General features: G+C 36.6%; 1 protein-coding gene across 1 annotated transcript; it reads right to left on the reverse strand.

Annotated features, from left to right (window-relative positions):
- Window positions 1-1,126: 1,126 nt before the first annotated feature.
- nr4a2b (nuclear receptor subfamily 4, group A, member 2b) lies at window positions 1,127-13,464 on the reverse strand. The gene is made up of 8 exons (XM_062996858.1): window positions 13,444-13,464; window positions 13,170-13,244; window positions 10,384-11,210; window positions 6,548-6,677; window positions 6,243-6,406; window positions 4,782-4,984; window positions 1,583-1,761; window positions 1,127-1,490 (listed from the first exon to the last, which is right to left on the reverse strand). The coding sequence occupies exons 3-8, from the start codon at window positions 11,206-11,208 to the stop codon at window positions 1,255-1,257; spliced, it is 1,737 nt and encodes a 578-aa protein (XP_062852928.1). The 5' UTR covers window positions 11,209-11,210; window positions 13,170-13,244; window positions 13,444-13,464; the 3' UTR covers window positions 1,127-1,254.
- Window positions 13,465-13,947: the final 483 nt, after the last annotated feature.

A 13,947-nucleotide genomic window follows, 5' to 3' on the forward strand; every position in this document is an offset into this window, starting at 1 on the left:
CAAATAATTTGACTATGCCTACTCTACAATGAAATAAATACATTTAGTTTTAGACATTAACTTAGTCGTTCTGATTAAATGTGTACCTGTATGCAGAGATCACTTTCAATTCAAATCGAAAAGGAGTCGATTTTAAGACTCGAAGAACAAAGTCTTGATATAAAACCTTTAGAGTCGATTCACAAAATCTATTCAGCTCAGTTCGGAATCTTAAATAGGATAGTCAGGAATTAGTGGCGTTCAATTGCTGCCTCAGGTCACTGTCTAAAAAGTGTGGATGGTTTACTTGTGTCTTTCAGGTACTTCAGTTTTCTCCCACCAACATTAAACATGCAGAAGATAGATTGGCTGCTTTAGGTTGCATCTAGGTGTGTGTGTGACTAAGGATATGTGTGAATGTCTGATATTCTGTAATGAACTGGCGGTTTGTTAGGGTACATTCCTACCTTGTTTGCCAATTGCATCCATAACCAGCAAGAGGCACTTTCAGGTAAAATAAAATGTGAAGAAGGCATGTCCAGTTGGGGACCATTCACTGTCTGTTTTACCAGGTCAGGGTCAAGGTGGGTCTGATTCATTTTCCGAAAGGCAGAAAACACCCCGAACAAGACACCAGTCCATCACAGGTTAGACACACACACACACCCCTAGGAGGAGCACCTGGAGGAAACCTATGTAGGCACTGAAAGAACATGGCCACCAGGAATCGAACCCAGGCTCTTCTTTTTTTCTTTCTTTTCTTTATGCATTTTCTCCCCCTTTTCTCCCCCTTTTCTCCCTTTTCAGCCCAGCGTTGTGTACGGAAAGGACACACCCTGAGAGCACTCTTTTCTCAACTCTGTGCAGGCGCCATCAATCAGCCAGCAGAGGTCTATATACGTATATATATATATATATATATAATTTTGTTACTGCCCAACCCTGGTCTCTGTATCCATCAATCAATATTAAAAGTTGCATGATGCTTAGTGTCTGCATGCACATTCAGCAAATTAATTGAATACATAACAAAACACATAATAAAAGTGTTATACAATCAGTAAATAAACTATTAACAATTCAAGAGGCGTCCCATGCTCAAATATTACTTCTTAGTTTCCGTTTCACCTTCACTTTTTTGTCTTTCTTTACTCCTGTCCCATCTTTAGTCACCAAATATCAAGAAGTGTGGAAGAAAAGGTAAAACTCCTGTGCTGCAGTGTAAAAAATTCAAAGTTCCAGTGGAAGGAGCATCGGTCAGCGCTGGACCTCAATTCAGAACGGTAACGTATCACGAAATAGTTTATCAATAATAGCAGGCGTTGGAACCAAGTCTTCAAGCTTCAGGTAAAAAATGCGCTGAAGTCCCTGTGTGCACAGCTTACGCAGCTCAGGTAACTTAGCCAGCAGTTTTGACAAATGCCCACCACAGGCCATGTGATCCTTCAGACAGTTTAAAATCCTGCTTTGGAGCTCTTCAGTCTTCTTAGACTCTTTAAGGCCATGTCTCTCTGTGTGGAGAAATGTACTGATTAATCCATTAAGCATAAAAAAACAGCATGACTGTAATTAGTGCTATAAGGAAATGGTTTTGTGATTTTACCTGTGACCATAGTCAGAGCAGCCATACAGGAGAAGGCAGGGATGTCTATATGCATGCTCTGGAGGTTTGCAGAGAACTCGGCAATCGAGTCGATCCACTCTCCAAAAGCTCGGACGCACTGTAGTTTATGCAGAACTACACCATTGCAGAAAATGAGCTTGTTTTCCATTAGATTGGATCTAAAAAAAAATAAACTTGATTAAGTTTGATTAACTTGTAATGCACAGTATTAGCACAGAACAGTTCAACGGTATAATAAAAATAATAATAATTTGTTCATTTATTGTTTATTTTACCACCGTTTTATCCCAGTCAGGGTCGCGGTGGGTCAAATTCACTCGGCAAAAAATAGGAAACACCCTGAACAGGTCGCCAGTCCATTACAGGGCAATAATAATAATAATAAATAATAATAATAATAATAATAATAATAGTGATAATAATAATACTACTAATAATAATAATAATAATAATAATAAAAATAGTGATATCAATAGTGATAATAGTGGTAATAATGATAATAATGAAAATAGTGATGATAATAATAATAGTAATAATAATAATAATAGTGATGATAATAATAATAATAGTGAAAATAGTGATAATAATAATAATAGTGAAAATAGTGATAATAATAATAATAATAGTGATGATGATGATAATAATAATAGTGAAAATACTGATGATAATATTAATAGTATTAATAATAATAGTGATAATAATAATAGTGATGATAATAATAATAATAGTGATGATAATAATAATAATAGTGAAAATAGTGATAAAAATAATAGTAATAATAATAATAATAGTGATAATAATAATAATTTTGATAATAGTAATGATAATAATAATAAGTGATAATTGTGATAATAATAGTGATAATGATAATAATAGTGATGATAATAATAATAGTGATGATGATGATAATAATAATAATAGTAATAATAATAATAGTGATAATAGTGATAATGATAAAAATAGTGATGATAATAACAGTGATGATGATAATAATAATAGTGATAGTAATAATATTAATAATAATAGTGATAATAATAATAATAGTAATAATAATAATAGTGATAACAGTGATAATAATAATAAGTGATCATAGTGATAATAATAGTAATAATAGTGATGATAATAATAATAATAGTGATGATAATAATTATAATAGTGATAATAATAATAGTGATAATAGTAATAATAGTGATGATAATAATAATAATAGTGATAATAATAATAGTGAAAATAGTAATAATAATAATAGTGATGATAATAATAATAATAGTGATGATAATAATAATAATAGTGATAATAATAATAGTGAAAATAGTAATAATAATAATAATAGTAATAATAGTGATAATAATAATAATAATAATAATAGTGATGATAATAATAAAAATGGTAATAATAATAGTGAAAACAGTAATAATAATAATAGTGATAATAGTGATGATGATAATAATAATAATAATAATAATAGTGATAATAGTGATAATAATAGTGATGATAATAACAATAGTGATGATAATAATAATATGGCAGCATGGTGGTTCAGTGGGTAGCACTGTCACCTCACAGCAAGAAGGTCCTGGGTTTGATTCCCATAATAATAATAATAATAATAATAATAATAGCACATGTATTAATAGTAATGAAATATTTCTGTTGATTTTGATGATTTGTCTTGAAATAGAATTTTTTGAGTTTTTTTGAGTTAGAATTTTTTTGTCAAATGGTGGCATGGTGGCACGGTGGCATAGTGGGTATTGCTGTCGCATCACAGCAAGAAGGGCCTGGTTTTAATTCTCTGTCTGGACAGCCAGGGTCCTTTCTGCATGTTCTCCACGTGTCCGCGTGGGACTCCACCAGGTGCTCCGGTTTCCTCCCACAAGTCCATAGACATGCAGTCTTATTGGAGTGTGTGTGTGAGTGTGCGCCTGCCCTGTAATTGGCAACGTGTCCGAGGTGAATCAGACCCACCAAGACCCTGACTAGGATGAAGCAAGTAGGATGAATAAACAAATTAATGTTTCTCTAAATTACAATATGTACTAAATACACTGGGTGTGATATTGTGGTGCAGATGAAAGATATATGATTCTTGTCTCCAGTTACTGTTTGTGAGTAGTTTTGCGTGTTCTTCCTGTGCTCATATGGGTTTTCTCTAGGTACTTAAGCAACTTTCATAAATTAAAAACATGCGGAAATGTGGTTTAGCTTCTGTAAATTTTTACTATGTGTGAGCGAGTGAACAAAAAAAATGAATAATTGAGTGGGTATGAGTGGTTTTCTACAATAAATGGCAACAGACCTGCTACAGCCATGACAAAAATGTAGCAGTTATTAAATACAGATGAGGAACAAATAAACTAGATAACCTGCAGATAAAAGCTCAACGTTTTGTAGCTATAACAGCCTCCACTCCTCTGAGAAGCATTTTTCCTTAAGATTTTGGATCATGTCTGTGGGATTTGTTTTTTTGTTTGTTTTTGTTTGTTTGTTTGTTTGTTTGTTTATTTGTTTATTTAGTTAAGTCCATTTGGTAAGTCAGGCTTTGATGTTTGTTGATTTTATATGGAGGTATTTTATATGGTTGAGATCAGATCACTGTACTGGCACCAGACTTATAAAACTATGTCTTTATTGTCCTATGTTTATGTACAAACACAGTCATGCTAAAAGGAGCTTCCTTTTATTTTATATAACAGGTCTCATACACCCAATTGGTTAGAAGGTGTGTCCACATACTTTTGGCCATAACAAGTGAATTATAATTGCGTACTGCTAAAAATGCACAGTTCCACATGCAAGCTGCATTTAATTGCATCATATAAAACAATTCCCTTGTTAATTAAAAATAATACAATATGGTAAGATAGCACATGGTGCCACCTAAGTAAAACTAGATTTAAACTACGCCGCTGGTCACTGTAAGAAGTCTGTAAGGAGTTTGGCATATTCTCCTCACATACACATGGGTTTTTGTGTTTTCCCCAACCTGGCTACTTCTGTAAAAAGATGTCCAACAATCTCATGATTAGGTGTCCACATACTTTCTGCTCAGTTCAGCTTATAGTTTATTGAGTCATTACTCCCTCACTGTTTGTGACCACAAATGTTTTAAGACAAACTTAATTTTGGGGTTAACAATACAGACGATAAATATTAATAAAAAGTTGCTGATATTCACCTATATGCCAACCGGAGGACGAACAGCTCCAGAAACGCAGAGTCAAAAAGCAGCTCCTGGTCACATTTAAGGAGCTCTGTGAAGCCGGGCATCTTCTCAGCCCAGCCACGAATGATGCTCATAGAGCCCATAAGAAGGTCATAAAACTGCTGAATGTAAAGAGTCTCGTCTCCAGTGCTGTGATAGTCAAGATTTGGCTGAAACTGAAATGATCAAGATTTTAAATACATCTGTTAAATAAATCATATTTCCCTACAGACACAATGATGTGAAAGTCATGGAAAATGTACTAATATTAATGTTAGGATTTTAACATCCTGTTTCACACACTTTGGTTACATACATGACAGAAATGGTAGTTACTCATTACACAAGGTTCATCAGTTCAAGTTTTTTTTTATGTCAAACACAGTCATGGACAATTTGGTATCTCCAATTTACCTCACTTGCATGTTTTTGGACTGTGGGAGGAAACCAAAGCACCTGGGGGAAACCCACAGAAACAAGGGGAGAACATGCAAATTCCACACAGAAGAGGACCCCACCTTGGGATTGAACCCAGGACCTTCTTGAGGCGACAGTGCTACCCATCGAGCCATCGTGCCACCTACAAATATACACTATATGACCAAAAATATATGGACAGCTGATCATGAGCTTTTGTATTGTTGTTTGCAGCTATATCAGTCTTCACTGGCTGTTATAGACTTTGTACAAGATTTGCAAGTGTGTCTGTGGGCATTTTGTACCCATACAGTCAAAAGAGCATTTGTAAGGTCAGGCACTGATGTTGGGTGAGGACTGTCTTAGGGTTCTGTGCATAACAAACAGGTCTCTTCTTACCCAACTCATTCTTCATGGACCCGGGCACAGTCATCCTAATTCTTTAACCATTGTCACAAAGTTGGAAGCATTTAAGGAGCTTGGGTGGTGCAGTGGCAAAACACAGTAGCACACCAGAGCTGACATCTTAAACTTGTGAGTTCAAATCTTAGCTCTGCTACAAGCAGGCTGGGTGCCTATATGAGCAGTGATTGGCTCACCCATTGTGTTGGATTGCCAGTAGGGATTCCTTATAACTGCTGCAATTACGACCTCTGTTGGCTGAATGATGGTGCCTGCACAATGAGACGGGGGATAATCGAGATTAGTGCGTGACTCTCCACATGCATACCGGTGCAGGTTATAGAAGCATAGGGCTACTGCACACGTGTCGCAGGGGGCTCTCCTCAGTCAGGAGTGGAGGTCAGCAGCAGTGGAGAAAAAGCGCGTATGATTGGATATGACTAGATTTGAAGGAAAATAGTGGGGGGTTGGAAGCATTTAAGTTTTTTATAAATATAGAATTTTAGCTGTTGGTTAGCCATGGGTATGACTAAACATCTAAATAATAAGTCATAATGTCCTCATACTTTTGTATAAATTGTGCACTTTAACAGCAAAAAATTATAAGTCACTTACTTTGGAGTAATCCAGACGCCCCATGGATGGGTTGGAGTCCACATGAGCTCTCACCAGAGCACTCAAGAGATTGGCTGGTGATAAGGAGCTTGTGATGTCTTGGGGACCTTTGGGCTTTGATGGGAGGCGACCTCTTCGACCCTTTAAACTGTCTGTCCTTACAACTATCATATAGAGACAGGCACTGGTATGAAAATCTGCAGACACTACTCATTTCATTTCATAAAATTCATGTTTTTTTTTTTTTTTGTTGTTTTTTTTTTAGTACATTTAAACAAATTTAAAATGATTCTACTTGGCTTTACCTTCCTTTACCATTCCAACAACCAGGCACTTCTGAAAGCGACAATACTGGCATCTGTTTCTCCGTCTTTTATCCACTGGGCAGTTCTTGTTCGCCAGGCACACGTATTTAGCATTTTTCTGCACCGTGCGCTAAACGGAAACAAAATAATTCCAATTTAAAATGTGTAATTTCACACTTTCATAATTAAACAAGAAATAAGAATATTGCTCTCAAGCCTGTACTCAACAAAGCAAAGCTGGGTAATACATTCAGGGCCAGGACAGGACAGAGACTGGGTAAATACTGAGCCGTGGGCTGTCATAAATAGGGGGTCCCCCGACGCTGACTCCCTGACCTCACTTGTCAGATTAGCGCAATTATCCCATCACCATGGCAAGCTAAGGAGGCGACTGGGAGTTCCACGGCCTCGTCCAAAACGATTAGATTCAACATGAATTTTCTACTGTTGGAGATGAACATGGGATTACTGTCCCCTGGGTACACACGGTTTAAATGAATGAAATAAAATCATTACGAAAGCTTTACTGTAGACTAGGATTTCTTAGAGTCAGGTCTGCGATGCAACAGTTGTTTGTAATTGTGCACAATAATTTAGAGGTACCGTTATATTTATTTTTTAACTCACAGGTGCGTATAAAGTACAAGAAATTACGTCTCATGGTTTTTCAGCTTAGTGGCAAGCAAAGTTACATCTAATAGCAGAATGTGACCTCCATCCTGAATGAGGGAAATCCCTGGTCTACATTAGTCTAGTGTCCTGGAGTGTAACATGAACAAATAAATGATTTAGTGATGGACAGGATCAGGATATATTGTATTGTAAGAAAAACCTTAAATGCAAAAATCCCTAGATTTTCAGACAAAAAAGATAAACATAAATGTTTATAATGCTAGTCAGCAATTTTCCTCTGGGAAGTGCAATTTTAAAAACAATCCAAAAGAATAAAAGGTCTGTAAGTTGATCATATTTGGAGTAAAAAAAAAACACCGTTTCTGTCAGTGTGGTTTACTTTTCAGCATCCCAACACAACAAAGAAATCATGGAAATATCTGTGAACTGGTGTCTTAAGGTACAAACAAGGAAACATCATTTGTACATTTTTTCAGAGGTGTGTAATTGCAATGTAACCTTAATAAGATACATATTTCAGTTTAAGTATAAACATATACAAATGCTGCACTCATTGGCTTATATTTTCCATCCTCACAGTGTTAAAAGTGGAAAACATGTTGAAATATTGTGTTCATTTACCTTTTCTACAAGAAGTACATGTGAGTTTCAATCATTTGGGCCACATTAGTCCCCTAAAAATAAACCCTATCTTTTCAAAATTCATCCTATATTAATAACATAATTAATATTCCCCTAACATACATATAAATATTTCCCTAAAAAATAATTTGGAAGACACATTACGAGGAAACAATGCACACATTTAAATAACATAAAGTTCATCAATACTGAGCGAATTAAAAATTAATCTATAAAGAAAGAAATTAGATAACCTGGGGTTAATTTAATACTGGGGTTTTGGTAAAACGAATATACCCTACATTCCACAAAAAACAATTTTGGGTTGGTACCCTTAAAGGTATTTATCTCTTGTTCATCAAGGTAAGTGAATATATTGTCTCATATAACACTTGATGGAACATTAATGACCAATGCTGTATCTTGAATGTATTCTAAGCATGCACTACTTGTAAATTTACATAATGGTTAATAAATGTAACTAAAATTCAAAGAAAATTAAGAATAACACTCCTGTGATAAAAATATATAATGATATATGTGTAATATGTGCTTTAAAAGAATGTATCTAGGTAAATGTGTAAACATAAAAAAAGAACCATTTTACAATTACAATTAACAAGCTGGGATATGTGAAGAAAGAATTTGGTTGTACTGTACACCTGTATATGTATATATGACAAATAAAGGCATTCTATTCTATTCTATTCTATTCTATTCTATTCTATTAAAATGTTCTACATTAATGTATTTTTTGTTATAATCAAGCTTGTTTGGTTCAGAGTGTAACAATTAGCACTGGGCACCAGGCAGAAATAAACCCTCAACAGGGGCACCAGTCCACTGAACTGCACTATTTAATCCATCCATTCACTCACTTCCACCTAGAGACAATTTAGAGCAGACAGTACAGCAGCTGGTGTGTTTTTTGAAAAGGAAGAGGAATCCGGTGTACCCGGATAAAGACCTTTACAGAAATGAGGAGAACATACCAAACTCCTCATAGTCTGTGACAAGACATGATTCCTGGTACTGCGCAATTCATTCAGTAGCTGGGATCATGCCATCATGCCCCCAACTGAAAGTGTGTCTCGAACTTCCGACATTATGCAGTACATCAGAGGAAAAAAGTGAATAAAAAGTCACTAAGTAAATAAATATTATCTTTTATATTATGTTTATAGAAGAGTGGACAGGGTAATGCATCCTCAATTAGTTCTTATTATGACTTTTGTGAATTGTAAAATTAAATATTTCTCCTTTTTGCAGTTCAAAAGCTATAAAACTAATATAAATGCAAATGCTTTAAAATGTTCTTCAATTACTGTTTGATCGTTATAAATTTTAAAGCTTTAAACTCTGTCAAGGTGTGTAAGTTTGTGTGTGGATAAACGTTGGTGCAAATGGACCAGCCATATGGATCCTGAGGTCCTCGCTATGATCCTTGTCTCCTGTCACTGTGTGTAAGGAGGCTGGCATGTTCTCTCTATGTCTGCAAGTTTCCTCTGGCTACGACCACCCATAAACATTTAAATTTACATTTTTAGCATTTAACAGATGCTTTTTATCCAAAGAGACTTACATTACTGTGACAGTATATTGTCTAAGCAATTGAGGGTTAAGGGCCTTGCTCAAGGGCCCAACAGTGGAAACCTGGCAGTGGTGGGGCTTGAACCAGCGACTTTTCAATTACTAGTCCTGTACTTTAACCACTAGGCTTAAACACACACAAATTGGATTGGCCTACAAATGTGAGCGAGTAAGAGTCTGATTCGGTGTGGTACCCTGCAATGGACTTGTGTATACTGTCCAGGATATAATTCCACCTTATGCCCAGTGTATCTTTGTGGCACCAGACCCAAGATGAAATGGTTAGCAAAAATAAAAAAAAAGGTTTGACTTAACTCCTCCTGTATGGAGCAAATGTCTGCTAATTTTGTTGCACAATTCTTGTTTATTTAACGTTTTAAAAAATATGGCAGGTGCAAAAGTTTTGGCCGAGTGAATCCATTTTTTACAACGTTAAATAAGTAAAATAAATTGTGCACTAAAATATGTAGAATAATGCAGTATTAGATTTGTCCTGTCCATGATCAGCAAATCATGGAATTTAGTAAAAGGTGACAGATTTTTTCTCTTAAGACTCTTTATGAGACACCAAAAGATCTCACACACTCCTGTATCAGGGCAGTTGTAGCCTAGTGGTTAAGGTACGGGACTAGTAATCAGAAGGTTGCCGGTTCAAGCCTCACCTCTGCCAGGTTGCAGCTGTTGGGCACTTGAGCAAGGCCCTTAAACCTCAATTGCTTAGATTGTATACTGTCACAACTGTTAGTCGCTTTGGATGAAAGCGTCTGCTAAATGCCGTAAATGTATCATGTCCAAAGTTTTTTGCTACAGTAGAACTGCCCAAAACGCCCCAACCACCCACTGGACCCTCCAGACCCTCCTCTGCCAATAACACTAAGAAACATTGAAATTTAACAAATGACTCTTTTCTGTGCTGTCATATGAAAGATTTTGAATTTGAATATGACACTTGAACAGCCAGTGTACCCTATACACAAGTAAACCATGCATACCTTAAAGAAACCTTTGCACCCCTCGCACGTGCGCACTCCGTAGTGCTGGCACGCGGCGTTGTCCCCGCACACAGCGCACAGTCCCTCGCCGGACGGAGAGCCTCGAAAAGCGGGTGGAGAGCATGAAGAGGAGGAATTTGATGCCACCGGACTCTCCATTAAAGAATGACTGATATGCAAGCTGTTGTGGGTAAACCCCAGTCCGTGCTGCTTTATCAGCGGCCCGGGTGGCGCAAAACCGTGCTGACCGCGCGCATCCGGGTGCACCGAACCATCAAAGCGCACGTGACAGGCGGCCGGCGGGGACGCGCTCAGGGACGACTTGAACGAGAAGAATCGTGTCATCGCGCTCTTCCTCTGATGCTCCATGACATGTGAAGCAGTCAGGTAGTTCTGATGGAAGCCGTGCAGAGAAGTCGCATCCTCCCACGAGTGCGCCGCCGGGGCCGCTGGGAAACCCGGAGACCCGCTCAGTGCTGAATGGGACGGTTTATAATAGGACACGCTGTCTTCTGCGTGTGGGTAACCGTGCGCGGACCCGCCCTCTGATTTAACCGCCAGATGATCGCTGCAGTGGGGCAGCTGGTACAAGCAGGGCGGCTTGGCATCGTAGTTGGCACTGCCCGATTCTGTAAACGTGTTGAAGCTGGGTAAGGATGAAGATGCTGCTGCGAGCTCGGCGTTGGTCAGGTCCATACTGAACTTTACAAACTCTGGAGTAAGAAAATCACAGCTGTACTCGCCAGATGTGCTGTAGCTGTTGCTTTGGCATGCAGGACTGGCACCGGGTGGAGATGTGCCATATTGAGCCTGCACGCAGGGCATGACTGTGGAGAGACATACAAAGAACAGAGTTTTGCAATTAAAAGAGTTTTGCGCAATGCAAGTTATAGCGCATCTTAGGGGCTGGACAGGCTGGCAAAGAGTGTGCCACTTGTTAACGTGATTTAACATCTCTCTGCATTTCATTAACAATACAACATATGGAATTTGTGGGTTTTATTATTTATCATTTATTATTTTAAATTATCGCTATAGTACTTGATTTTCTTTATATCTTTATTTTATTAACAATTTAAAATCAATTAATATAGAACATTTCTACCACTTTTATCATAGAAACACTTTCCAGTTCTTTTTTACATTGTCAATGTGCTTTAATATTTTTCTGCACTCCTAAAATAAAAGGTACCAGAAAATGTTATTTCCAGTAATGACATAGAGGAACTATTTTTATAATAATTTTATAATAATTTTATGATTTGTTTAAACGTTTTTGTTTGGTGCCACGAAAAAATAAGAAAGTCCACACAGTATTGTAAAAAGGCCTGATTTAAAATGGTTTGTCTAACAAAACGTTTTTAAGAGAACCATAAAATATCTAAAGCACATTTTCTGACAGTGTGAATAACAAATCAAATGCTGATAAATTAAAATGGTTAAAATGGTTTGTCTAACAAAAAGTTCTTAGGAGAACCATAAAGTATCTAAAGCACATGTTCTGACAGTGTGAGTAACAAATCAGCACCATTTAAAATCTGGTGATTCATTAATACATCAGTTTTTTGTAGCATTTCCAGTGTCACCAGAGTAACTTTCTTAAAAGCCAGTATTTATTATTTTTTTAATTACTAGGCTCACTAAATAAATATACTAGGGTTTTTTTTTAAAGTACAAACATATTTTCCATTTAAGCCCTTTTTCCTATGATAATTTTTTGCAGTGACATTGGGTTAAACCCTAAAAAAATGAATGAATAGCAAATAGGAGAAAGAGAAGTTTCCATTTACACACATATGTGCATGGAGATTCAATGGTTTTTATAGTATTCTTGTTCAGGTGGAAATAAATGCTGACACTTTTATCACAGTTTTTAAAAAGCATTTTAAAGCAACTATACTAGCTGATTGATACGTCACTTTATTAGAACTGTTACATAACAAAAACAAAAAATCTCCTTTTGGTGATTTAAATGGCATAAATTAATGTACATGTAAATTTATCACCAATGCAAATACCATCAGAAGGGCTACAGCACTTTTAAAGAACTGCCCTTAAATGTTCCAATGTGCCAATAATTTTTCTGCATCACTGACAATGTACCTTACAGACCCAATTTCAGCTCTACCTTGTAAGTGACCTAAACAGTTGCCTAGGGTCTCACTGTACCTTGGAGCTTGTCAACCAGTCAGGCTATTATAATACCATAATGCTTTTTTGTTGTTTTAAATCACATTATACACAGTATACATTTTAAGTTTAAATTAAGACAAATCCTTTATTAGATTAATTTAGTTAATCTTTTACATTCTAATGACAATCATATATTCAAAATATATTAAAGATTAATATTGTTGTTCTTCTGTGATGTGTTTTTTATTGTTGCTTGATTTTTGCACTTTACCTTAATACACAACAAGTTCTGGTCATTGTTTTAAAATATAGATTTATTTGAAATGTTTATATTTAATAGATTTCTGATAGCACATAAAATGCTTGTAAGCTGATTGTAAAGTCAGTGGTTTGCAAATGGCAGAAATGTGATGTATTAAATCTTTTAATTCAAATTTTTTTTATTTTAAGCTTATTATATTGTTGAATTTTGTGAACATATTTTGTCTTTTGTGAAAAAAATGACCACAAAGCAGTTTCAAGTTTCTCAAAATCTTGTTTAGGACCCTTTTTTTGAAGTTGTAGTTGGATTAAGCATGCACGGATGGATCAGGTAACCTGCAGCAGCAACATGCGTCTATTACTTTCTTTTAGTTGAACTTAAAGGCACGTACCTGATGATTTGGGTTCACGAGGAATCTCTGCAGTTCTCAGGTTGCTAAGATGCACTCGTTCTTTATTATTTTATTCTGAGAATAAAACAACATCTAAATTATATATAAATAATAATAATAAATCATATTTTGCAGACAACTTTTCATTAAGGCTGGAAACTGTCAGACCTCATACTGTTTTAGGCATTATGTACATTTCTTCTAAACAGCCACAGTTACTTTAATATTTATTTTAGATGAAGTGCACAAAAATAGAAGGTGTAATTCTTCTTACCTGAGTCCTCAGGTGGAGATGTCCATGTGTCTGTATAAAACTCAGCTCTTATACATCCCACGAGCGTGGACTGGTAGGGATCGCGTGTATGTGCTGCTTCTTGGCTCGCGCGCTCTTCACTGCCTCTGAGCGCAACGTGCCTTTGTTTATGGGCTCGGAACGCCGCAGCCCACGTGCCACTGCAGCTGACGTCACGAGCGTCAGTCATGACGCGCTCGAGCAGCGGACAGAGGAACTTGTTTAGTGCACTTGTTGTATAGAGTTGCGCACTCGGAGCCAGGCACTCTTCCGAAACCAAATACTTCCGCGCTGAATACACTCTATCCGCAGTCCGCGGCTGGAATGAATAAACTGGATTGAGCTAGGAAAAAAGCAGGGTCAGGGTCGCGCTGGGGACAGTGCCACCATGAATCACTGGTTGCAACTTTGGAACTCATACTGGACTGGGGAACAATACATAGAATATACACCGATCAGGAATAACTTGTTTCTACACTCACTGTC

Source organism: Trichomycterus rosablanca, chromosome 6 (genome assembly GCF_030014385.1).
Source record: "Trichomycterus rosablanca isolate fTriRos1 chromosome 6, fTriRos1.hap1, whole genome shotgun sequence".
NCBI classification, from domain to species: Eukaryota; Metazoa; Chordata; class Actinopteri; order Siluriformes; family Trichomycteridae; genus Trichomycterus; species Trichomycterus rosablanca.

Bases quoted from the DNA above. Each gene is read 5' to 3' on its own strand.
- nr4a2b (XM_062996858.1), bottom strand. From the start codon at position 11,208: ATGCCCTGCGTGCAGGCTCAATATGGCACATCTCCACCCGGTGCCAGT. The intron at 6,407-6,547 runs GTAAAGCCAAGT...TCTATATGATAG, and splicing joins TGTTGGAATGGTAAAGGAAG to TTGTAAGGACAGACAGTTTA. The intron at 1,491-1,582 runs GTAAAATCACAA...TTCTCCACACAG, and splicing joins TGCTCTGACTATGGTCACAG to AGAGACATGGCCTTAAAGAG.